The sequence below is a fragment of the Eptatretus burgeri genome, chromosome 6, assembly GCF_056783735.1.
Source record: "Eptatretus burgeri isolate ZD-2024b chromosome 6, Ebu_testis_v1, whole genome shotgun sequence".
Lineage (NCBI taxonomy): Eukaryota > Metazoa > Chordata > Myxini > Myxiniformes > Myxinidae > Eptatretus > Eptatretus burgeri.
In genome coordinates, this window is record NC_140966.1 from 101,594,861 (window position 1) to 101,619,860 (window position 25,000).

General features: G+C 43.8%; 1 protein-coding gene across 1 annotated transcript in view; it reads right to left on the reverse strand.

The window, feature by feature from the left end:
- LOC147025469 (integrin alpha-L-like) overlaps window positions 1-25,000 on the reverse strand; it is a 165,484-nt gene that overhangs the window by 28,504 nt on the left and 111,980 nt on the right. The window contains exons 19-27 of the mRNA XM_085886474.1: window positions 23,808-23,947; window positions 20,153-20,352; window positions 19,498-19,626; window positions 16,338-16,411; window positions 8,061-8,232; window positions 5,528-5,635; window positions 2,948-3,024; window positions 2,102-2,191; window positions 95-167 (exon numbers count right to left, since the gene is read on the reverse strand). Of these exons, the coding sequence (XP_085742600.1) occupies window positions 95-167; window positions 2,102-2,191; window positions 2,948-3,024; window positions 5,528-5,635; window positions 8,061-8,232; window positions 16,338-16,411; window positions 19,498-19,626; window positions 20,153-20,352; window positions 23,808-23,947 (1,063 nt within the window). The remainder of the gene's footprint in view (window positions 1-94; window positions 168-2,101; window positions 2,192-2,947; window positions 3,025-5,527; window positions 5,636-8,060; window positions 8,233-16,337; window positions 16,412-19,497; window positions 19,627-20,152; window positions 20,353-23,807; window positions 23,948-25,000) is intronic.

Genomic DNA, 25,000 nt, shown 5'->3' on the forward strand with positions numbered 1-25,000 from the left:
TACTTTAATTGCTGGAGACCTGGATATGCTTACGCATTCAATCCACTGCGACAGTTACTTAATGAGTGAGTGCCGTGGAGGATAACACTCTTACCTTGTAGGTAAAGTTGGTCTCTTTATTTATTCCTTTTACCAAAATGTCCACAAAGGCATTCATTTCTTCTCCCCTGCAAAAATAAATGATTTTTAAGCATCATCTTATTATTACATCAAGTCATGTTTGCAATACTTCAAATTTTGTGCGAGATCACATGATGTTATTGTTTGACGTTTCAAAGGGCAATTAATGCCGTAATGAAGATGATTTTAATGATGTATGAAATCTAAGTTACCAAAATCATGGGTTTGAATAAGAATCACAACATTCACCTGCAGTTCCTCCTCTTTGATCTCACATTCCCATGCGTTCTGCCCCAATGTTTTCCCTTTACCCGTTGATATTTTTCTCTTCCCTGGTACCTGCATTAAAATTTGTTACCTTAGTCGAGTTAGCCTTTGCAGGCCTGTTACATTCTGCCCTTGTTGGGAGGGTAATTAAGTCTGGGACACACATAGCTTACATCAGCCGTTGATGAAGGTGACTCATTAGCTCAGAGGTCTTCATAGTGTGTATTCTCTCATTGAGACCTTCAGCTGTGCCTTCTAACTACTGTTAGAAATTAGTGAGAGAAGTTATGCTTCAGTCACATTTGGCTCGAAAAAAATCTACGGCCACGAGCAATTATAGGGCGGCCGCAGTATTTCCACAGTCACACAATGTAGCAGTCACATATGTTTTTATTTTTTGGGTAGCCGCATGGCGTATTTATAAATTGTGGAGACCGAAAACGTGGGGATGCCGTACGGTCTTTGATTTGATATCGCATGGTGACCTTAGGGCGTCCCTGCGGCGGCTGTAGAATTTTCAAGGCAGATGCAAGGTAGCCTCAAGGTGCCTGCATGGCGACCGCAGGGGGGCCCTAAGGCGAACGTGGAAATAGTGTGGTCGCCATAATTTTTTGGGGGTTGGCAAAATTCATTTTTCATTGATAAGAGCCTATGGAAAACGCATGAATAACGCGAGACCACCGTACGCCCTATGTACGGTCGACGTGGAACATATCTACGTCATGGCTACGACTTGTTCAATTGCTACGGCCAACCTAGAAATAAAAAAAGTTATAACTCCGTGCTTTAATTCCATGGAGACCCCTACGGCATGTAAAAGATAGCCATACGGCGTAGGGCCACCCTGAGGCCACCTCAGAAACTCTGTGGCCGCCGCACGTTTGTCAATTCAGGGGGGGGGGCGGGTACAGCCGCTGTATCCTCGCTGTAGAGCAAATGTGACTCATGCTTTCGTGATAAAGTGATCCATGCTGTGAAATATTCACACAACTCTCCAGTAGTGTGTTTAACATTAGACTTAAACAGATGTAAACAAGCCTTCATTACAGAGGTGTAGCTGTGCTACTAATGCATTGTTCTGACAACAAGCCTGGATGCAACCTGGAACATGGGATGCCATGTGAACACACTGCATTCCAAGCAATATGTCATGACAACAAGGCAAAAAGTATTTATCCTTTTGCTTCTGATGGGAGATGGAGTCACTATTTTATTAAAGGGTCTAGGCTCATGGAGGAGTAAAATTGAAAAAGGCAGCAGGTTAACAAACGGACAGAGGGTATTAGTGAGGGGAGAGGGGGATGCGCAAAGAGGAAAGTGGCCATTGCCACTTGTTTTTACATTTCCCCAAAGGAAGAACAGAATGGGAAAGATTTGGTGTGTGTGTGGAAGAGGATGTGGATGTGCATGGGTGAGCTCGTTAGGTCGCGATGGGAAGCGCATTTGAAAAGCTGACGTGAGGAAGATGAATGACATCGCTTGTGCAAATCTTGACCCACAAAGCTCAAGGACTTGAGATAAGTATTGAGAATGATTGCATGATAACTATAACCTTGATCAACATTCTGAGTTCATGAAATAGTCAAAATAAACTATTTAGAAGCTTGCGATTGGAATCATAAATCAATTGAAGGGATTGCATTGTGATTGATCTGATAACAACAATATGTATCAAACACATGTAATTCAAAGTTGGAGGGAAGGAGCCGCTTACTCGGTGAGGAACAGATTGGCAGCAGTGAGGATGGGAAGGGGACGAGGTTCAGCAGAGTTGTCTCTTAAAGCAGCTTTTGTCTCATTCTCACTGCGGAGGGAGATGAAAAGAACCGAAAAATTTAATGGAATGATTTGAGTGTAAGAAAAAAATGGAGGAACAAAATAAACTTAAATCAGATCTTATTAATTAATTTGAGTTATTTCCTGAGCATCTTCATCAAAACGAAATGCAATCAAGCAAATGAAAAGTTTGTTTTGGTTTCGCGAGCAGTGATGTTACTTTGTGTGTTACTAATTCCTGTTTTGCTGGTACCAAACAAAATAAACATCAAAATACTCGTGGTTGGCGAACATATATTGAATCGGAGTTCAATAACGATTTTTACCCGCCGGTTGCTTCATTACAGAGGCGTAGCAGCGCTGCTGATGCAGCGCCCACCTACCCATTCAGGCAAGAGTCTGGAATTTGTTCAGGATGGCGGCGACAGTCCCCTCCCTACTCTTTGCAAAAGATACCGTCAGATCGTTAGCTTTCATCAAATAACGCTAACTAGCAGTTGAGTCATCCATCTGAGGAGTGATGCCACACCCTGCTTGAAGTTGAGAAGTTGACATGAAGTTGACAACCAACTATCCGTGGCAGACAACCAACCCTGCGTCGGTCTTCCTCCAATGGGAAGGGTCTTTTCAATTTCTACAGGTTGTGGAAATTTGCACTGAACAGCCACAGCAATCAAACCCAGACCAGTGAGGGCAACAAAACAAGGCTTTACCTACCCCACCATCAAGTGGAGTCACAATGACATTGCAGTCACAATCCAAAGTTTTTGTATGAAGTATTTACCCTTTAACGCTCGCAGTAATGAACAGCTCCTGCATGGTCTGCCTCTCTTCAGTACTCAGAAGCACCTTGAAGTTAAGCTGGAGATCAAGGGACAAACATTCAGAAAGCAATGTCTTTACAACAAAAAGTATTACACATCATTTTTTAAAAACCGAGGTCTGAAACTTGGGAATCTTGCTTCCAGGATCATAATAACAGCATGTTCAACACAAATCCACAGATCGGCATTCCATCCTCATAAAACCAAGCACCTTCCTAAATTGAAATGAACAGACATTACACTGTCGCATGATTCACAAATGAACAATATTTTATAAACTAGCATGGATCTTTACAAATTCCATGAAATGTAAAATATCACTTCAAGTCCACAACTCTCCCCATTCACACCCCTTCACAACTCTCTCGTCCTTAACCTCCACCTCCCAACCCAAAGCCTGAATACACAGCTTGTAAGAATGTACACAGTACGACAACTATTCCCTGTGCCTCTGCAATCGGGCACCATTGAATGAATAATCCTCAATGTGCAGAGCAATATCGTATTGGGTGGTTTAAAATCTTGAGTGGACGACGCAGTTTAGCTCAACTTCATGCAATGGAGGCCGCTGCTCTCAGTGCCGGGCAAGGTCTTTGCTCAGATAATTATTGATAGGGTTCGCCACCATCTGCTTGAGCACCAGCGTCCAGAGCAGTCAGGCTTTACATCAAAGAGGTCAACGATTGACCGTATCGTTGCTCTTCGGGTCCTCACCGAATGGAGATGAGAGTTTCGGCAGGGGCTGCTTGCAGCTTATATTGATCTCTGCAAAGCGTTCGATTCAATGAATCGGCAAGCCCTCTGGAGGATTATTTGTCTTCGTGGGGTGCCACTAAAACTGATCAATCTGATGTCTGAATGATACTCTGGTACTGAGAGTGCTGTGAGATGTGGAGATACCATCTCTGACTTATTTTCAGTTGTTACTGGAGTTCGTCAGGGGTGTGAACTGGCCCCCACACTTTTCAGCACTTGTACAGACTGCATTCTGGGGAGGATGTTGGAGAGATCAAGCTGCGGTGCATCATTTGGGAATATCAAGATCTCTGACCTAGATTTTGGGGATGATGCGGTCATCTTTGCACAGACTACAGATATCCTTGGGGGGCCCTCGAGGTGCTGAATGAGGAGTCGATGCCACTGGGATTATGGGTTTCCTGGGTCAAATCTAAGATCCAAGCTTTCAATGACATCTTGGATGTTGCTATCTTGTCTGTACCTGTTTGTGGCGAGGATGATAAGGTCACAGAGAGATTCACTTACCTTGACAGTGATATTCATGTCTCTGCTGGCTGTGAGCGAGAGATCAATAGACGTCTGGTTCAGTCTGGGGAGTCATGGATTCACTGGATCATGGGGTGTGGTGCTGCCGGTGTCTGTGAAGGAAGATGAAAGTCCGAGTCTTCAGGTCCTTGGTGCTTCCCGACTTACTCTACGGATGGGAGACTTGGACCCTGACCAGGACTCTGAGACGCTGACTTAATTGCTTTGGTTCCAGATCTCTTTGAAGAATCTTTTGGCTGTCACTGGTTGGACTTCATGTCCAACAAGTGGGTGCTGAGAGAGACTCAGATGAGATTTGTTACCTGCATAGTCCGTGAGCGTCAGCTGCGGCTGTATGGACATGTGGCTCGTTTTCCTGACGCTGATCCTGCTCATCAGATTATCTGCGCGAGGGAGCCTCATGAGTAAAGGAGTCAAATGGGCTGACCACGTGCCTCGTGGTTGCAGCAGGTTGATCAGCATGTCAAGGAGATGGGGATGGGCCAGGCATCTGCCTGGGGGATGGCCAGACGGAGACCCTTGGAGCACCGGTAGAAAGTGGACTCAACGACGCACTGCTCCAGTGCATGCTCCCTTACCTGACCTGACCTGACCTTATGCATGTCCTGTCATAGTCGTGCATACATCTCAGGGACTCCACAAATTTTGCACATCTCTAAATGTCCTTCTCAAGCACCTCCATGGCCCTAGTCATCTCAGTTGGTGCAAAGTCCTTCCGAAATAAGAACAGTGAACACAATTTACCACGAGACTGCTCCAAAGGGATCTCGTGTTCAAAAGCCACTACTGTGGGCTTTCTAATGTATAGATGTATCATGAACACAGAGCAACCAGAGCAGTTTTTCTCTCCAAAGGAAGATGCATTCCAGGATGTGCTGAGAATCGGAATGAAATCTAAATTATCTTCTCCAATTTATTGTGTCTCAAACGATGGAATCGCACACAATCTGATTCAAAAACCAAGCAAAATCGCTTCTTTAAAAACCTGCCAAATCAGATTCGCACTATTATCATGGATCCCCTTAATTACAGAATCAGCGTCTCACTTACGCTCATGGAAAACGAAAATTATCATTCCTTGTTCCGTCTTAAACTGTGGACACCTGACATTACATACCTTTGGAAATCAAAACTTTTCTCATGAATGCAACAACTTAGCAATCATACTGCCAGTGAGATGTCCTGCCAAGCCACTCGATGACTTGTGTTGGCAGAACTCTCAAAAAAATAAATCTCCTCCATATCACTTATCTCACCAAGGCTTGAGCTTTGAACATATGCTGTGCGATCTGACAGCGAAGAAGTTTACTTTCTCTTGTCTCGTTTTGTTGGACCATGTCACAGGCAACTCTGTCATGCGGTGACTGCACACAACACACAAGATATATCAATCCCATTGCTGTAATCAAAGTGACAATGGATGAAATTAACAGAACATTGATGGAGGTATGCTCAACATCATGGGGAGCAAAGAGAAGCTGAGGTTTCAAGTGTTAACTCTTCGCAAGAGCTTCATCCTAAATCCAGTTGCTCTAATTTAATATATATTCAAAAAGTTGAGATTTGCCTCGACAGTCTCCATCGTCCAGCATCCATATGAGAGTGGACGATTTCGTCATCAAGGGTAATGGGGTGCAACACTTCAGGCTCGAATCACAATGGCTGAGCAAAGCAATCAGAAAAAGCAATACATTGTCAATATAAAATATATTTATTGTCTCTGGTCACAATCATCATTTCATATCATCATCATAATGATCATAATCATAAGTTACTGCAAGCGTCATCACTGGAAGGCAACAGCCCCAAGGAAGACGGCCACTCTGACCAGATTCCCCAAACATAAAGTAAGGAAGAAATGTTAAATATTTGTCTGTGTTGTGGGAGTTGAGAGCAGCTTGTAATTGAGCGGTGTACAGCGTTAAGTTCAAGGTCACAGCGTGGGCAGAATGGATCCTCTCCTTTGTCCTGGCAGAGGACACGTATTCGTAAGGGAGCTTCCAGTGGACGGAAAGCGCCTGATGAGGAAGACTCCGACACTGCAACCCTCCTCCAACTTTCCCAGTCTTCAGACAAGGGCCTCGTCTCCTGTCACAATAGGTCACTTTTATATTTTCCTTTGTCATATTGCTAATCGTTTTTCAAATGGAGTTAGGTTATATTTTATGAAGTTTAAATCAATAATTTACCTGGAAATCCAACCTCCTGATAGTATAGGTTTTCCAATGCTTTCTGGAAATATTCTGAAACTGGCTCTCCTCAAGTGATGCAAGCTGTCGTGGTATCCGACGACATGAAAGAGGGCAAAGTCTGGATGTTGTTCCTTATGGAATCATAAACCGTTTAGCCGACCGACATCAAATTGTGCATTCATTCTCAGGGTCCCAGGGTCAGGTCATGGGCATGAATTAAATCTCCCCGCTCTCCTCCTGTGAGTGTGGGGAGATGATCTTTTCACCGATACACGTGGAGTCGTGAAAGTGGTTTAACCACTGACCCCTGCTGTGGGGAAGGGGTATTGTGGGTTGGAAACTGTGCCAATTATGAAAACAAATCCTTTCACTCCTATAGGGAGTGGGTATGACCAGTTCTCTTTTCTTGCATACAGCAGTTCGGCTGCCAGGTAGTTATCATTTCTTGGAAGCACAGCTGTGCGCCTCTGATGCTGTGCCCCTCAACCTGTACACTGGTACTCATTTCGCTAAACTCGGAAGGATGGCAGGCTGAGTCAACCCCACCTGGTGTTAATTCAGCAGCAAACGAGGATTAAATTCAGAACCCTGAGATGCGAAGCGAGCCACCCCAGCTGCGAAGCCAACACCAGGCTTGGTATGACCAGTCCGTGTATGAAATGTAAATAACCTGAAAGCAAGATTAACATTTCAACATTTGGTGAATATGAACTGAGACAACTGAGGTTCACATTCACAAAATGTTGATGTATTCATATTTACCAAGCAGGGACACGTGGAAACTCCACGTCGTGTAAAATTAAACCGTAAGTCTTCAACTCTCACCTCAACCCCCTTACGAACCCCAAACTCTCAACATCCGCCTCCCAACCCCAAGTCCGCAACATCCGCCTCCCAACCCCAAGTCCGCAACTTCAGCCTCCCAACTCCAAGTCCTCACCACCCACCTCCCTCCTCCAAACCCAAGGGCATCAATGCCCTCCCCAATCCAAGCTTTCAAACCTTACCACCCCCAACACAACTCAACACCCCCCCCCCCCCAAACAAAGCCTCTGTAGTAGTTTTCAAGCATATAATTTTACACATATTTGATGGGACGGCAATGTTTTTCTCCCCGTCCCAATCCTACAATTATGGAGTACGACCATACTCCATGATATACCACTCCTCCTTGCATCGTTTGAGGTTAACCAGGTTCAGGATATTTAAATAAATCTTTGAAAAACCTTTCCAGGTGTATTATTAATGTTAACCTTATTAAAAAATAACCAAACTCCATTTGAAAAACGATCATCACCATGACAAAGTAAAACATCAAAGTGACCGATTGGATGACATGCCCTTTAAGATTGGACCACATCAAGCAAATACAAAGTCATACGACTGGTATGGAAGTGATACTTGCACATTTTTTTTTTTAAGGAGGAATCGTTTCTTTACAAGAGGAAATATTCTGTGCACAAACTTTTGGAACAAATTATTTCAACAAACCACTTCTCAAGTCACAAAGTTTCGAGTGAGAGTCCACCAAAAAAAGGGGACAAGGAGTCGCACCGTAATCACTGCAAAATGTACTTCCCAGAGTTTTATAGAATACCAGGTTTGTAAGGGTGTTGTAGTAGAAGGATGATGGGAAGTACACGAACAGAAAGGTGTTGTACGAATCTTCTCCATTGTTCTTCAGCCGTATGTTCACAATAATTTGTTTGGAGTAACCAGTAAGGAAGGGGAAGCGAGTTTGGTGCTTGGCCCAAGAAGGCACAGGATGGCTGTGGATGGTGTGTAAGAGGAAGCAAAGATAGAATATTCCAAATTAACCATCAGCAAAACCCCAAAAACAAATCATGAATTCTGAACATTTCATGCTTAATTACCATATAATATGCGCTTCCCATAAATTTTGAGCACGACGATTCAATGTAAAACACTTTCCAATCCGACAGAAAACGATTTAACACGTTGTCGAGTACAAGAGGTGTGCGAATGCTCCGCTCACACCACCTTATCCAAGTGGGGTTTGCCCTGGGATCCTGGCAGGATGGCCGAGAAGTACATACGCTCGCCTCTAAGCCGTCTCGTCTGGGTTTGAATCTCATCCCAGCTATAAATGCTCATCCAGATGTTTCACAGCCAGGGTTATTCATCAATGTGTGTGTTCCGTCCCTCAGATGGACATTAAACTGGGCATCTAGTCCGTCCACATGTGTTGGTGGATGTTAAAGATCCCACGGTGTCCTTCACAAAGGGTCAGCGGCACCCTGAACAAATTCCAAGTTTGTGCCACAACTGACAGAGGGCATTGCAATGTCAGCACAGCTGCGCCCCTCAGCCAACGATGCAGCCTTGTGCTGCATATGAAAGAAGTCGAAGCGCCAGGACAGCTAAACGGTTTTAGGCCAAATGAAACAACTTTTGCAATACACAACTCACCAGGGCAAGCAATCATACAAGGTGTTCCAAAAAGAACCTGGACAACTTGTTGTGCTAAATATATTAACAACCAAAATGACACAATCATACCCTTGTTTTGTATGACACAGAAACACGTAAAGTTTTCTTTTTTTTTCAGGTCTGGAGGTTTAATGGAAAACAAAATGGCGACTCCTCGGGAGAAAACTTCATGCATCGGATGGTTCGGCGAGACGAGATCCGACATGCAAGTTTAGCGTAATTTCCGTTCAAGGCATGGAAGGAATCCGCCATTGTGGACTTGAGTCAGAGTGGTTAAGGAGGTTTAAGGAGACTGGGAGTTTTCAGAAACAGAAAAGTCCTGGTCGACCAAGCACAAGTGCAGCAGACGTAGAACGAGTGCGTGGATCATTTCAACAAAGTTCCAGAAAATCAATTTGATGTGCATCTCGAGAATTAGGGCCACCAACCACTATTGTCCACAGGATTTTGCATAACAAACTGAAGCTTTATGCCTATAAGGTGCAGATTCTGCAGGAACTCAAACCAAGTAACGGACCCAAATGCAAGACGCTTGCCTTGGACATGCTCGGTCGCATCGAGGATGACGAAGATTACCTAAAACAAGGTCATGTTCACAGACAAGGCATGCTTTCATGTATCGGAGAAGGTCAACTGGCACAATGTGAGGATCTGGGGTTCTGAAAACCCCCCCACGTGGTCATTGAACACATACACAACGGTCCAAAGGTCAATGTGTGGTGTGGCCTTCTCCATGACCGCTTGGTTGGTCCGTTTTTCTTTGTGGAGGATACAGTGACCTCAACAATTTACATGAACATGTTGGTATGATTCACCTTCTCACAAATTGAAGACCTGTAACCCGACATCATTTTTCAACAGGAAGGTGCTCCACCTCATTGGGCCTTAGTTGTTCGAGCTGTCCTCAGTTTAAAAAAATTCCAAGTCACTGGAATGGCCGAGATGGTCCAGCTGCCTGGTCTTCACAATCAGCAGACATAACCCCCCTTGATTTTTTTTTCTGTGGGGGTCTGTCAACACCAAGGTGGCAAAACCTGCAGGATCTTCATTCTCGGATCACAGCTGCATGCACACTGATGGAAGCAAACATGCAGAGCTGAACGTGACAAGAACTTGTGCACCACCTTGATATCCTGTGCACGACAAACGGAGCTCACTTCAAAGTGTATTGATGGTGTGCACAAAACGTTATGAGTTTCTGTATCACATAAACCAAAGGGTATCGTTGTATCATTTGTGGTTCGAAATATTGTCGCGGTGCTGGCGGTTGAGATAACAACCTGACCCCAAATTGTGGTGACGGGTGGTTAACACTGCCAGCCCAGATATCTGAGTGGTTTTTCCTTCGGAGGTGGACACGTTGATCCTCAGAAATTACAACACACGCTGGAGAGGCAGGGCGCAATGGCAGAGCGACGAAAGCACGGGGAAGCACAGCTCAGGGGGGTTTATACTCGAACCCCACGACAAATACACAGACACATCAACTTCGAATAAAGCGTATTTAATGAAAGTAGACAAATATTTACATGGGACAATAATGAAGAATTTTATAATACATGAGGGAAACTAAAGTCAAAAGTCGAGGCGCCTCCACGCACCGACTTAAAAATACAGACATGAGGGATATTAAATAAAATAAAATCCTTCCTTTATTCTGGCACTTAGCTTGGTCCAGAGATGGTCTTTGTGGAACGTGGAATTGAGGAGCTTTGTCCTGCACGTGTAGACGCGCCCAAAAATGGCACCAAGCCGCTCTCTCGCAGCGGGAAAAACGTATGTCAGGCATTCCGTGAGCGGTATTCAACACCAAGGCTCAGAGACCCCGTGCAGCTCCTTTTCACGAGCGAATATGCCGACCGTTCCTCTCTTGCACCTGGTCTGTTCACAACGATTGCCCACACGAGATGATTTTTGAGGACCCATGATCAGGACACGAGGCATGCTCTCCTTCCCTCCTCAGAAAAATACATTCTTCATGGCCCAGTCAAACAGTCAATGGCTAGCGTCTTGCTCAGTACGTGAGCCAATTCGCCTCAGCTTGAATACGAGAATCATGCCGTCTTCTTCATGCTTCAAAGGAAAGCCAGCCATAAAACCCTGTTCATACAGGCCATCTCCGAGCTACGTGCTCTCACTCTCTCGACCGCATGCATCCCTCACTCTGCACTTGTGCGTTCCTCCTGATCTATCTCTGACATCACACTAAAGCACTAAACCACCGTCCACCTCAGGGGTGTGGCTTTCGGCTTTCTCACACCAAAACCCAAGAAGGCGGAGCTCTCTGTTTGTTCGGTACACCTGGCTCGCTTGTTGTTATCATTGTGGTTATTATAAAAACGCACTTCTTTCATGATTGGCTTGAAAATGCAAAAACGAAGGAAAAGGTCACAGAGGGAAATCACATACTGGGGAAACTTATCCTTAATCCTCATCTCATTAAAACCGCACCACACCCCCCCCCCACCCATGTGGTGACACATAACACTTAAGATCACAGTTTCCCTACTTAATTACATCGAGATGTCTCCTACACGTCCACGGATCAAGCAACTCTATACAATCCTAACTTTCCGATGAAATTCCTCCATCTACCCCCACAACCGTAACAATATATTCACAACCAAAGTTGTACCAGATTATAGTCACAACCAGGTCTTTTTGGAACACCCTGCATTTCATAACTCATAGGCTTTTTGTATCAAATATAAGGCTTACCAATGTTATCCCCCACACAACAAGAAATTAGTGACATAAACTCCCCACTTCAACAGAATTTATGACAGAAACCCCCCCAATATACACATAGATCATTTGTGATATCAACCCCCCACTTCAAGGGAAATCCCCAATTATACTCACCGACAAATTATATTCCACAATGATCAACAACAGCGAAGAAAAGCAGCAATTCAATCAATATTTCTTATTTGAAAATAACAGTTTAACACCCTGCTCAGATATAATCTGCCCCGGTATTGTCCTCTCTCTCTATAGTGGTGTAAATCTTGGTGTGGTTTATCATGCTTCTTGCTCTCAAAACTCACAAGTAAGGTGTGCCATCGTGTCACTGCAACAAGACAGCTCCAATACCAACGTCAGAACCATCGGTTGTGAGCACAAATGGCTTACTTGGGTCCTCAAAATGGCCTTGCTGATGATAAGTTCGTTGCTGAGGGATGTGCAGGCTTTTTCTTGGATATGCTTCGTACCAGCTTACTGTGTTGACCCCTCCCACTCAAATTATATATTAAACGGGACAGCGATGGCTGCATAATTGGAGATGTAGTCTGGTAGCATCCTGCCAAAGAGGAAAAAATGACCGTATTTCTCTCTTTATCATTGGCCACGGTGCATCCTTAATCTTTTCAACATGGTCATCATGACACACGAACAGACGTCGTTCTATCGAGGAGTTGACAGACAAAGCTTGGATTGTCCATCGCGATCACACATCTGCATGGTCTGGCCGCAAGGCTGTGGACATTTTGCAGAGCAGTTCCTCTTGGGTGTGAACATGCTTGCCCAAAGTGGTATATGGATTAAAATGTCACTCTCCACATGTTCCATTATGGCCGGTACATGTGTAGCTCCTGAAGCAACATCCTAAATCGTGTTTTCAGAAAATTACAGGTTCCATATCATCACAAACACAATCTTATGCCTGGCTTCATCGGATATATCGGCGAATAGGCGAATCGGCTAATCGGCAAATACCAATGGCTCAAGTCAATCTCAATAAAAAAAAAAACTTGCATCCAATGAGCTTCTGGTAGAAGTTATTAACAGTCACCATTGGTTAGGAATCAGACGCAGTGATCTTGTTGAATTTACGGTGATCAACACACACAGCACTTGTCCTGTCCTGTCCGACTACAACCAATGGAGAGGCATACTGCGATTCCCACCATCAGATTAGCCCATCTCCAACATCTCTTGTATGTTTTGACAAAGGGATTCTCTAATGCTCTGTGGTATTGGGTATGGTTTTGACCAAACTGGCGCAGCATAATCAAGTAGACAGGATGATGGATCAAAGTCATATCCCTTTGAAATCAGGAAACATGTCTTGATATTTCTTGACATGGGTGAGATGCTGATCAAACATCACATCCACCCTGTTTCTCTGGGCTTGCCAGTGCCAAGCTTTAACAGGTTCTCATCGTTGACCACGTCCTACATGGTCAAGTCACTCAGTCTCAACAGCAGCACACACTGTATCTAAGTTGACAGCTGGGGATACATCTTCTGCTTGACCATCTCTTTGTTGCATCCTCAGCTGGTCCGCATCAGCACGGGGATGTATACACTCAGGTTACACACGAGGGGCTCGCTCATCACCCTACTGTATACTGACCTATGCAGTCGCCACACAACTGTCCTTCCACATTGTCTTGTTTCTGGGACATTACCAATGTTCAGGATATCGATAGCTTCTAACGAGCACTCGGCCTCAACCATAGCCGTGAATTCAGGATTATCTATGATAATCTTAACCACTGGCACCTTCCACACTGTGTTATCAATTAACAGCATGTACAGCACCAAAACTTTCTGAGGTATTCGTCCTTCAATACAAACCCCTCCTTCACTATGACTCTGCTGCAGCACTTTGTCCTTCAACCCTCAAAACCTGCATACAAGAGTTCCTGACAATCTTCCTCACTGGCATCTGCCTCCAGTAAGGGTTTGGACACGAGCACTGCTCACTAGCAGAAGCTTCTTGCCGCATATGGAAGCAACAAATGTTCCACTCCAACACTCCATTCCAATTCGGTATCAGACACCTACCTCCCTCTCTGGGAGATGAGATTTCACCAGGAAACCGGCATTCACCCTCAAAGATTCTTGCAACCTTTGCAAATGCAAGAATCTTCTGTTGATGCATTCCTGACTCCAGGACCCTTCACATACTGCTCCAGTAACCCTCAGCACACAAGTCTTGGTACCTTTCGAAGATGACTTGAAATCCATTGATGCATGGCTCTACCCAAATCCAAAGATAACTCCACATCTCAGAGCCTACCTTGCTCTTAAATTGGTCCTTAGTGATCCTGGCGCTATGGCCATAACTTTTGCATAAAAAAAACACTACATCATGGAATAATTATATATCTAAGGTCTCATCTCTTTTCACAATAACAGGTTTCTGCTCCTTTCCCTGAGCCGTAGCATTGGCACAATGAACTCCAGTTGACAGTTGCCTGTTATGAGCCATCAGGAAAAGCTCTTCAAGATTCTTTTGGTGCCCTCTCATGCAAATGAACGGACAAATCATTGAGGCATGCACCAAAACATTTTTAATCTAAGAACTCGCCATGCAGGTCGTTAAACATCTGGTCGGTTCAACACACTTCCTCATATTATTTGTCAAACTCAGTAGAAACTGCTCAGGGCTCTTGCCAAACTCTGGACAAGACATATTGTGCATATTGGTTCACGAGTCATTAAGTGACCACTATATCCATTATGGGTGTGTGTGTCTGTCTGTCTGTCTGTCCCAAGCATAGCTCTGTGGGTTTTGATCCGATCCTGATAAAATTTGGGTGGGAGGTTTATATCATGATCTAGTTGTGTTTTCCTGAGAATGGGCATGGTGTGCCCATTATGGGCAGAGCCGCGCTCAAAAAACATGTGATTTTAGGGGGTAACTGATTTCAAGTTACATCTTCTCCGAGGGGGTTTGTCGAATCTGGCAGGGGGTTCGGTATTTGGTTAGCCCAATGACACCTGCATAGCCCCGCGGAGCTCGATTTTTCATTTTCGTCCCAAGGACAAGGTCACAAGGTCACAAACTTAGAAAATGTCAAAAAAAAATCAATAAATTGGGCATCGAGCTCCTAAGGTTTTCAACTGTTTCGAATGAAAGTTGGTGTGCAAGTAGTGCTCTTCGAGTACTACAACTTTCATCATTTACGTTTTTCCCGATTCCCGCCAGTTTGTCCGTGGCGTCCCCTCGAAGGTCAAAAAATAAAAAAGGCGAACCGTGTACATTGCTCGTGAACCATCGCCGTCTCCAGACTTGTACAATACACCATTGTTATATAGCTCAGGTAATACCCATTGTGAATATGAGACTTCCAAAGACGTCTTAGAGTTCACAGAAAACCAACATGGTGGATGCAGTATTTTCTTTCGAACCATTGTGGGTGTCGTCAAGCTAGCTCTCCAGCCAATGGGTTCGAAGACTTCTTGTGCATGCAGCTTCATTAAGTGTTAAATATTAAAAGATAACTTCCTACATAAAACACAGTGTGTATTTGTCCGTCCCCCTTCATAAGGATGATTAAAGAAGGGTTTTAAAGTCTAATCCTTCAACACGACTGCATGTTCACTTCGGTCTACTTTTGAGGATAAAATAAAAACTCGAAAAATATTTCCCATTGAAGAATAAGTCTGTCTCTTCTATTGGAATTGTCGATGGTGACTTGCAAACCAGGCCTTAAGACCGGTGTACAGAAGCGATTTTTTAAATACCAAAAAATACAAGGGAGGTGGAATCGGCTTCACATGATGTTCCATGCGTAGAGAGTAAAATGTATGTTCATTTAAGCACACACATGTCGAAGAAATAAAGAAGATACAAACACACCTGACGCTAGGCCGAGGCTTCAGACTTTGGCATGCTGACGAGGCTGTACCGTCAAAACGAAACGTCCCAGAAGATAAAGAAAATGGGGTCACATTTGTGCATGTCGCGTTCTTAAATAACTCTTCTTGTTTCGAAACATCACAGCTTCCAGTCTCCTTGAATATTTCAAATAAAATAACCCCAACCCGTCATTTTTTGATGGGCTTTTATACTGGTATATTGATAGATGCCAGGGCAAGTATAGCACCGAGTCACCGACCATTCGGTGCCCAATGCACCAACTGTGCAACTCTTGACTGTTAACAGTACTCGCTGACTTCATTGCACACCCACAGTGCACCTTTCAGAGGCTTGCCGATAGGGTGAGTCATATTTTTACATCAATCGCTGGCCATGTTCCTACAAGCATCGCAAGTAGCCCACACCAATTTAGGGATGAAGAAACCACACCCATGGAATGGCATGTACTTGTAGTGATTGAGGAAATGGGAGACAGGATAATGATAAATATCAGGAGTGGAGCAGTAGATGTGAGAGAGATTACAGGATATCTCGCTGGTGTTAGCCGATCGACAGTTGACCTCGTACATATTACCATAAAGCCACACATGCAAAGATGAGGTGAACAGCACAAACACTTTGGCAATTTGCCATCCAAAAACATCTAAACACCACCGGGACTCTCATGCTTTCCCATGCACGTAACAATATCATCAAAGCATTGTTTCATTTCGAATTTATTCTAATGTTGCGCTATATTTTAAATCAGGGTGAGTACAAGTAAGCTCATGGTGAAACAGCAAATGGATGCAAGATTTGGATTTTATTAACCTGGAGAGAGAAGCATGAAGAGAGAGATCTGGCAAGCAGATGTCATCCTTTCCGCAGTCTTTGGAAAAATGGAGCTGAAATGGGACAAGTCATTCAATATTATTTTTGTTGCAATCATACCAGGCTAATCTTAAGCTACCAACTATTCCGAGGAATATCCCTCTACCCCACTGTGCCTGTTGCTTTTAAGTATACTTATCCAAATCCAGTTTAATCCTGTAAACTCTCCCTGCTGCTAACACCATCTTCACAAAATCCATCCTCCTCCATATTTCATCGACATCATCCTTCATCTATCTATAATTCCAGCAGTGTGTGTGTGTGTGTGTGTGTGTGTGTGTGTGTGTGTGTGTGTGTGTGTGTGTGTGTGTGTGTGTGTGTGTGTGTGTGTGTGTGTGTGTGTGTGTGTGTGTGTGTGTCTGTGATCGCTGTTTCTCGACAACCGCTGCTCCGATCTAATTGAAACTTGCCCTGAGGATGTGCCTTTTCAAGGTTTGATATTAATCGGACAAGAGCTTCCCAAGTTATGGCCATTTATTTACCAAACCAATGGACAGGACACGTTGCTGTAGACGTGGCCGTTGGGGCTGCGTAGGTGTGGCCGTTGGGGAAGAGATCCTCAGCCGCATTCCTCATTACGGGTTACAGCGTACGGACTTCCGGATAGTGATGACTTACTGTATTCTAATAATTTCTCGATTACTTATGCGCATTTATCGATAAACACAATGCCCCAATCCACTCGTCGTTTACGAGAGCGAAGGAACGGCCTGTGTGGTTGAGTTTTTATTTTTTATTTTTTCACGCAAGGCCACGCAAGTACGGGCACTCAAGAGCGAAGGAACGGCCTGTGTGGTTGTTTGAGTTTTTATTTTTTCACGTAAGGCTACGCACGTATGGGCACGCGAGAGCGAAGGAACGGCCTGTGTGGTTGTTTGAGTTTATTTTTTATTTTTGCACGTAAGGCCACGCACATACGGGCACGCGAGAGCGAAGGAACGGCCTGTGTGGTTGTTTGAGTTTATTTTTTATTTTTGCGCGTAAGGCCACGCACGTACGGGCACGCGAGAGCGAAGGAACGGCCTATGTGGTTGTTGTTTCTGGCACGCGGTTTGAAAGTTTATTTTTTTATTTTTTTTATTTTTTGCACGTACGGCCACGCACGTACGGGCACGTACTATTTATCTTAAACGATACTCTGAAGTTCCATTAGCCTTACTATAATTCATGGACCAGTGTTTTTGTGTTTGTGTGTTGTCATACTACTCCTCTTACAGTTATGGGCCAATTGCATCCAGACTTGCTCCATCAAATCAGCATTACCCCCAATAAAATGTAATATAATAACACCATTCCTTTCATGCCATAAAGGGGCTGCCGAGGCAGTTTCATTGGCAAGGAGTACAGTCCTGGACGGGTCACCATTCCGACACAGGTTACCCTGAGTGTTTTTTACCCCAATACACTCTTACTCATTTCGCCAACTTCGGTAGGATGACAGGCCGAGTCAAACATACCTGGTGTTAATTCAACAGTCAACAGGGGCTCAAATTCAGAACCCTTGGGTCCCAAGCAGCCACCTGAAACCACTAAGTCAATGGCAGGCTTCCCAATAAATGTATTGGGGTGTTTTTATCTTTAGGGGTGGTCTTGTGGGGGGAGGGAGGGGGGACGCAAATTTTCTATGTAAATGTGTATCGTGTAGCACCGCCTCCAGGTGGGGGAGGGTATTATAAGTCTCCACCATTTGCAGTGCAGTGTTCTTGTTCCCACGTTTTCCAGTGCAGTGATGTATTTTGAATTATAAACAGCGGGGTTGTTTTTGTTTCATGCACGTAACCCAGGTTATGCTTTTGGCTGATACAGAGCTGTCAGTTGCCCATACACTGCCCAAATAAAGGTATGCATCAGAAGAACGTGTTGCATGCTTGGAACCAGATCGCCCGTAGGATGGGTACTCTGTATTTTCAAAATGGCACTCGGTAGACAAAATAATACTCCAAAAGTTAGTTTTGTGTAAAGCACATGGGACATGCACGCAACACTAATGTAAAAGTGATTTCATTTTAAAGACGCAAGGCATTGATTGCAAAGTGAGCAACTTTTTGTTTTTCGGGGATTCGAGCTAATCGTCGTGAGATATCGGAACACGATTGCAGGCTGCAGCACAATTTTATTATTTTGATCCCAGTGTTCCATTCAAACAACGACTCTGCAAGAGACATATTTGTCTGTCTGTCTGTGTGTGTGTGTGTCGCCATTTTTATCAGAGTTGGCTCAACAGATCCTCGTCAAACTTTCAGAGGTTCATCAGTGCGCGCCGGGGAGTGTTTTAGGCAAAAAAAGTTTTTGAAGATTATGAAAAAAAACAAAAATTGATATATATAATTAATTTTTTTGAAATCGCTCTGTCGTGCCTTTGTCTCTGCAGCTCTGTGAAAAGTGACATTAAATGTATAATGCCAATTATAATTACTGCCCCAATCTGCAGTTGGAACTCTATCAGTGACGGTGCTCAACACAGAAATAAAACAAACAGCGGTCAGATGTTGCGACAGTAAGAACAAAAAATAATGTAAACAGATGTCATGAAAATGAATGAATGTGTGTTTTGATGGTACACAGCACTCATGTGCTGAGTTTCACAGCAGCATGATAAGTCACTGTTATTGTTGAAGTATTTTCATCACAGGCTACTTATTCTTTCGTTTGGAGCACAAGGGTGTGGGGTAGCATCATTGGCTGGCGGGGGGGGGGTGCAGCTGTGCAGCTGATGCAACGCCTTCTGCTAGTCCTTGCTGGAATTTGGCCAGGGCATCGGCGATAGCTCGACTACTGTTCGCAAAGGACACCATGGGATCTTTAATGTCCACCAACTAATGCTGGCAGACAGGACTCCCAGTTTTAACATCCAGCCAAGGGATGGCACACACATTGATGCCTCTCCCTGCCTGAGATACACCAGGATGACAGTTTGTCGCTAGGCAGAGATTCAAACCAAGGCTGGATGGGCTCAGAGGCGAGCGTGCATCACTCCAGGACAGCATGACAGCCCTCATCACATGTCAAAAAGGACATAATGGCACTTGTCACCAGCTTGGTGGTAATTCAACCATTTTTTGAGTCAAATGTGTTGGTGCCAAATGTGGGTGCATATTACCAAGACCATATGCGATGTTGGAGATGATGGATCGAGAACCGGACTGGGATAGAGATCCTGGGGCTCGTTTTCAATGATGGAGATGTCAAATGAATTGTGAATAGGCCGAACTCTGTCTTCTACATTATCCTGCATAAATAAGAGGGATGTGGAGGCAATAAGTATTAGCAGCTCGAGGTTAGTGTTAGCAAGAATGATGGAGATGCCTCAACAACCAAGTTTAACGATGATAGGCCTTTTATGAGCCGATCCAGATGCTTTTTCCGATTTCTCGACTTCACCTCTCAACGCAAATATAAAGTAGAAGGACACTCGGTGGAGCGCATGCCTCCGCCAAGCAATGCCTGATCCACAAGAACATCTCAAGACCATTACATTTTTGAAGTGTCATGCCATATATCGTTTTTAGACCTTTTTCTCCAATCTGAAGAATCACTTGAAAAATTAAATAATTCTTGGATCCTGATCCGGATTCGGATCTTCCCCAAAATCAAATCAATTCGTCCTTGTCACACACCCAACGTGTCCACCAAGTTTTATCCGAATCCGTGTGCAACTTTTTGAGATATCCTGCACACAAACAAACAAACAGACAGACAGAAAGAGGTGCAAACATAACTTTCACCTTCGGTGGCGGAGGTAACAATCAACATACCGCCACGGTGATGAAGTACTCCAGCTTGCACGTATACTCGGCATTGTTGTCGTCTTTGGAAGACAGCTTCAACGTTACGTTCTTCACCAATTTATTCAATCCCACACCTGCGTCCTTTCCCGACTGCACAAATTCAGCACGTGGTTTTCTTCTTCCAACATCCAAATTCAGCTCAATTTTCAGAGGCACAGTTACTTCCCCTGTAAGGGACAGGACCGGTCGCACCAAGTAACGTCTGGAAATGATCGATGAAAGGCAACTTAACACACAGCAGAAAACAACCAACAAAAACAAATCAAAATTACAGGAAATCAAATACTGGACAACATACAATGTTAAAATGACTGGTAATCACCTGTACAGAGTAATAGTTCAATTCCACTGGAGCATCTACATGAATAAAAAGGTGTGTGTGTGTGTGTGTGTGTGTGTGTGTGTGTGTGTGTGTGTGTGTGTGTGTGTGTGTGTGTGTGTCTACATATGTGGAATGGAGTTCTTCCAAGGTGGGCTCAAAGCATCCACCTTCATTTCAGTAAGGGTTCACAATTCATGGTCCAAGCTGTGAAGTTTTCTGTTCTCAAAGTTTTGTTCCGAGAGCTCTCTTCAGGATCGTCGATGAGCCCCGCACAGCTTCCAACTGCAGTTACTTTGTAATAATATTCCCAGGGATGGCTTTTAGCTCACCTGTAAAGTAGTTCCAGGGAGCTTATGGGAAGGTGCATCGTCCGTCCGTCCGTCCGTCCGTCCATCCATTCACAAATACTTGCAACTTCTCAGAAACTACACATATGATTTCAATGAAATTTGACTACAACATTCATCAAGCGTGATTCCGATGAAATGTCAAGTCAACCTTCATCACCCATGACATACCAAAGCTTGTTCACGACATTAAAAAAATCTGCTCTTAGGGGATCTGAAGGGGGTTGCCCCCCAAAATATGTATTTGCTTTCTTTTCTGAAACCACACACAATTTCGATGAAACATGGCCACAACCTTTATCACCCATGATGTACCAAGGTTTGTTCATGGTATTAAAAAAAAAACAACCAGAGGTATTTACTTTCTTATCCATTATAGATTTTGTGGGTCATCTATGCCTATCAGTGGTTACCTGGTTATCTTCTCCAGCCGCTACCAGGTGAGGGCCCAGGGGTATTGCCCTATGTTAAATATCTCTGTGAGGATCTTTGTCATCATTCCTGTAGGTCCAGCTATCACTGGTACAACTTTGGCATTATTCAGCTTCCCGGATCTTCTCACTTCATTCTTTAGGTCTTGGTGTTTGGTCATTTTCTTGATTTCTGCATCATTTAGTCCAAAATCACTGCGATTAACACCTCAATAAGCAATGCCTTCTTCTCTTTTTTTTGTACCTAAATTTGATATGTGGTCGTAATGCTTTGTTTTCGATGTTCACGCTTGATGGGATCATTAGTTCGTATGTGAGCGGTAGATTCTTCCATGTTTTCAGTGATTACCTTCAGTTCATGTTCCCGCAACTTTTCTGAAACTGGGACATCAAAGTTTTTGCATATGTGCCAGTGGGGTTACATTATAAACTCTGTTGTGTAGTTGTGTATACAGCTGTTCTGACATGAGTTGTTTTTATATGTGTGTTTGGTCATTAAGCATAACATATTCTCTTTACTCACCCCACCTCCACCCCTCACCTTTCGCTCTTCTTTTGTTGACATTCTCACACACATACACATACACATACACATACACACACACACACACACACACACACACACACACACACACACACACACACACACACACACACACACACACCCTCCTCCCATCCCTCCCCCTCCCATGGTACAGCAACGTTGGGTGAGGCATAGCTCTCCCACCTCCCCACCCCCTTCCTCACTCTTCTCTCCTCCCTCCTGCCTCTCTCTCCCCTCCCTCCTCTCTCAACCCGCCTCCTTAATACCCCCCCCCCCCCAAATCAGCGAAGTGACGGGTTGTATTTGCTAGTTTATAATAAATAATATTTTGAACTTTTGCTGATGGGAGCTTCACAAATCAGAGTTTTTCATAAACTCTGTCTCCAACATTTCGCTCTGTTTTAAAAATCAAACTGCATCAGAATCAGAAGGACAGCTCTCCCTTCTTGGACAAATTTTGGAAAGACTTCTTTTTCTTCTTCCATGCAGCACATATGGCTCCTGGTAGCATCCTTTGCTGGAGGTGCAACTGTTCCACTAATTCAGTGCCCCCTTGTAGGTGAGAGCATGAATTTGTATTTCGCCAGGGTGTCGGTAACCAGTTCACTCACTTTGGAAAGACAGTGTGCCAATGATGTTACTGCTTTGAATCTAATGATTGTGCGCGCACACACACACACACACACACACACACACACACACACACACACACACACACACACACACACACACACACACACACACACACACACACACACACACACACGATTGCAAAACCCCGTCTCCCTCTCCATGTGGGGATGGACGAACAAGCCTTGAGTTATATTGCTTTGACAATAGAATGCATCACATGCTTTATGAGTCTGGGAGCCAACTGGTCGTTCTGGACCTTCGACTAGCACCAAGAGGTTGTGGATGCACAACCCAAGTGAAAGCAGGAGTATTCGGTATTGTGATCCCTTGTATTAAAATCGACATAAATTGGCATATTTCTAAGAGATTATCAACAAAAACACAAGTGATTCACGAAAGATCTTCCAAGGGGAGGATATACCTTAAACATTTGTTCAGACCTCCAAATGTTGCTGTTCCACAACTGTTCGTTCACTTTTAACCATCCTGGCCGAGCAAGCCTCTCAGTCGCAAATCAAAACCACAATGATCATTAATTCACCGAGCTGAGCTTTAGGTATCGTCGAACTTCATCATCACCATCATCATCAAAAGTCATGGATCACGGAGAATAACATACCACAATGTACGTACACAACAACATTATTCTGGGCCTTTTCTAATTGAATGAGCCCAAGTCAAGACCAGTTCGTACAATAGTACTCTCCATAAAAAGCTTTTGCTGTCCAGGCTGAATAATGACCAGTGAAGGTCAATGAATAGCATGTTGTTGTGTCTTTTTTGCATTGATCGAAGTTTCAAGGCGGAGCAAAATACATCAGGAGAGATCAACTTGCTTTTACGAGATTCCAAAGACATCGGTTGACATCGGACTTCTGAAGATATTCGTTGACATTGGACAAATCCCTCAGCTAATAACACCTGGGCTTCCCTGGAGGTCTCCCTACCAAGTTCTAACTGAGTTCGATTGTGAAATTGACTGGATCTCAGAAGTTCAGCAGAGCTGGCATGGAGAACATTTCAGCTGATAAATCCGAGGCAGCATTTCCTTATGCGTCGATGTTAGTACATCCGTCCAGAAACAAAATTGATAATAGTGCTTGATATAAAATGGCCTTGGGTGCAGATATCTTTCCTTTCGAGTGATTTCCAAAGATACAGTATTTATAATAACTCATGAACGACTCGTGACGTTATAAGGCGAGAGCATGAAGGTTGAATTTCTAAAGCACAATTATTGACAGATTAATGGTCCGACAGCCCAAAAGGTCAAATGGCACATGGAGATCTGGAGGACAGGTGTTAGCATAAACATCAGAGGTTGTGAGGAATACAAAATATGTACCAGTTGCCTGAGCTGTGAGGGACATAAATATGGAGAAGTTGAAATGTCCATTTCTTTCACCATTTGCAGCTGTTCCAGGCAGAGGAATGCGATTGGGTTCCAGCCCTAGAATTGTCTGCAGTCGGACAACACGGAGGGACCTGGGGAATGAGAATAATTTCTTAGAACACATCTCACGTACATTTACTTGCCAAATAAAAACTCCTTCACAACTGTGGGACAAAGAACCCTGTGCCACACCAGCCAATACGGCCTGGATTCCGACAATCATCATGTGCCTACACATAAACACACACACACACACAAATGTGTCTGTGCTTCACACAAACAGATCTGGGGAGCAGCCACGAAATTACAATTGAGAGAAGCATAAGTTCTTGCAGTTATATGCAGGTTAACAAAGCAGATCATACTACTCTGAACATCGACATTTTACTAATTAGTGCAAATAGAAGAGTAATTATAGAATAAAAAGTACTCAACTAGTGCTTGTCCAATATGTATTAACAAGGACAAATGTGTCCAAGAGCAGCGTCCTAAAGGTTTTGTCGGCCAAAAAAAAAAAAACAACTTCCGATATTTCGTCACGTGCCTTGATTCAGCCAATAGCGAGACCCTCATAGTGTATTTACGATATATAGTGTATTTACGATATATAGTGTATTTACGAAATAAATAGTGTATTTACGAAATTACAATACAATAAATGGAATAATCTTTAAATAGTAACGTGAACTTTTCGAAACTTTAAAGAAAATGTCCGAATATATTTAAAAGTTCATGATAGACACTCTCAAAAGGCACCATCAATGCGAGGATGTGTACATGTGCTTAATATTTAAGGAGATCCGGATCTTGTATAAAAAAGAGCTGAGTCCTAGAGGTTAAGGTTTTGTCTTCACAAGAACAAGAAGAAGAACAAGAAGAAGAACAAGAAGAAGAACAAGAAGAAGAACAAGAAGAAGAACAAGAAGAAGAACAAGAAGAAGAACAAGAAGAAGAACAAGAAGAAGAACAACGCCGAGCTCTCTATGAGCAGCATTCGCTACGCGAGACGGTGCTAAAAAGGTTTTGTGTTCAATTGACAGTGCTATCCAAGAGTGGTGTATTGTTCCAGTTAAGTCCAGTCCACAGCCTGGTGTTGGCTTAGTGGTTAGGGTGGCTGGCTTGGGATCTTATGGTCCTGAGTTCAA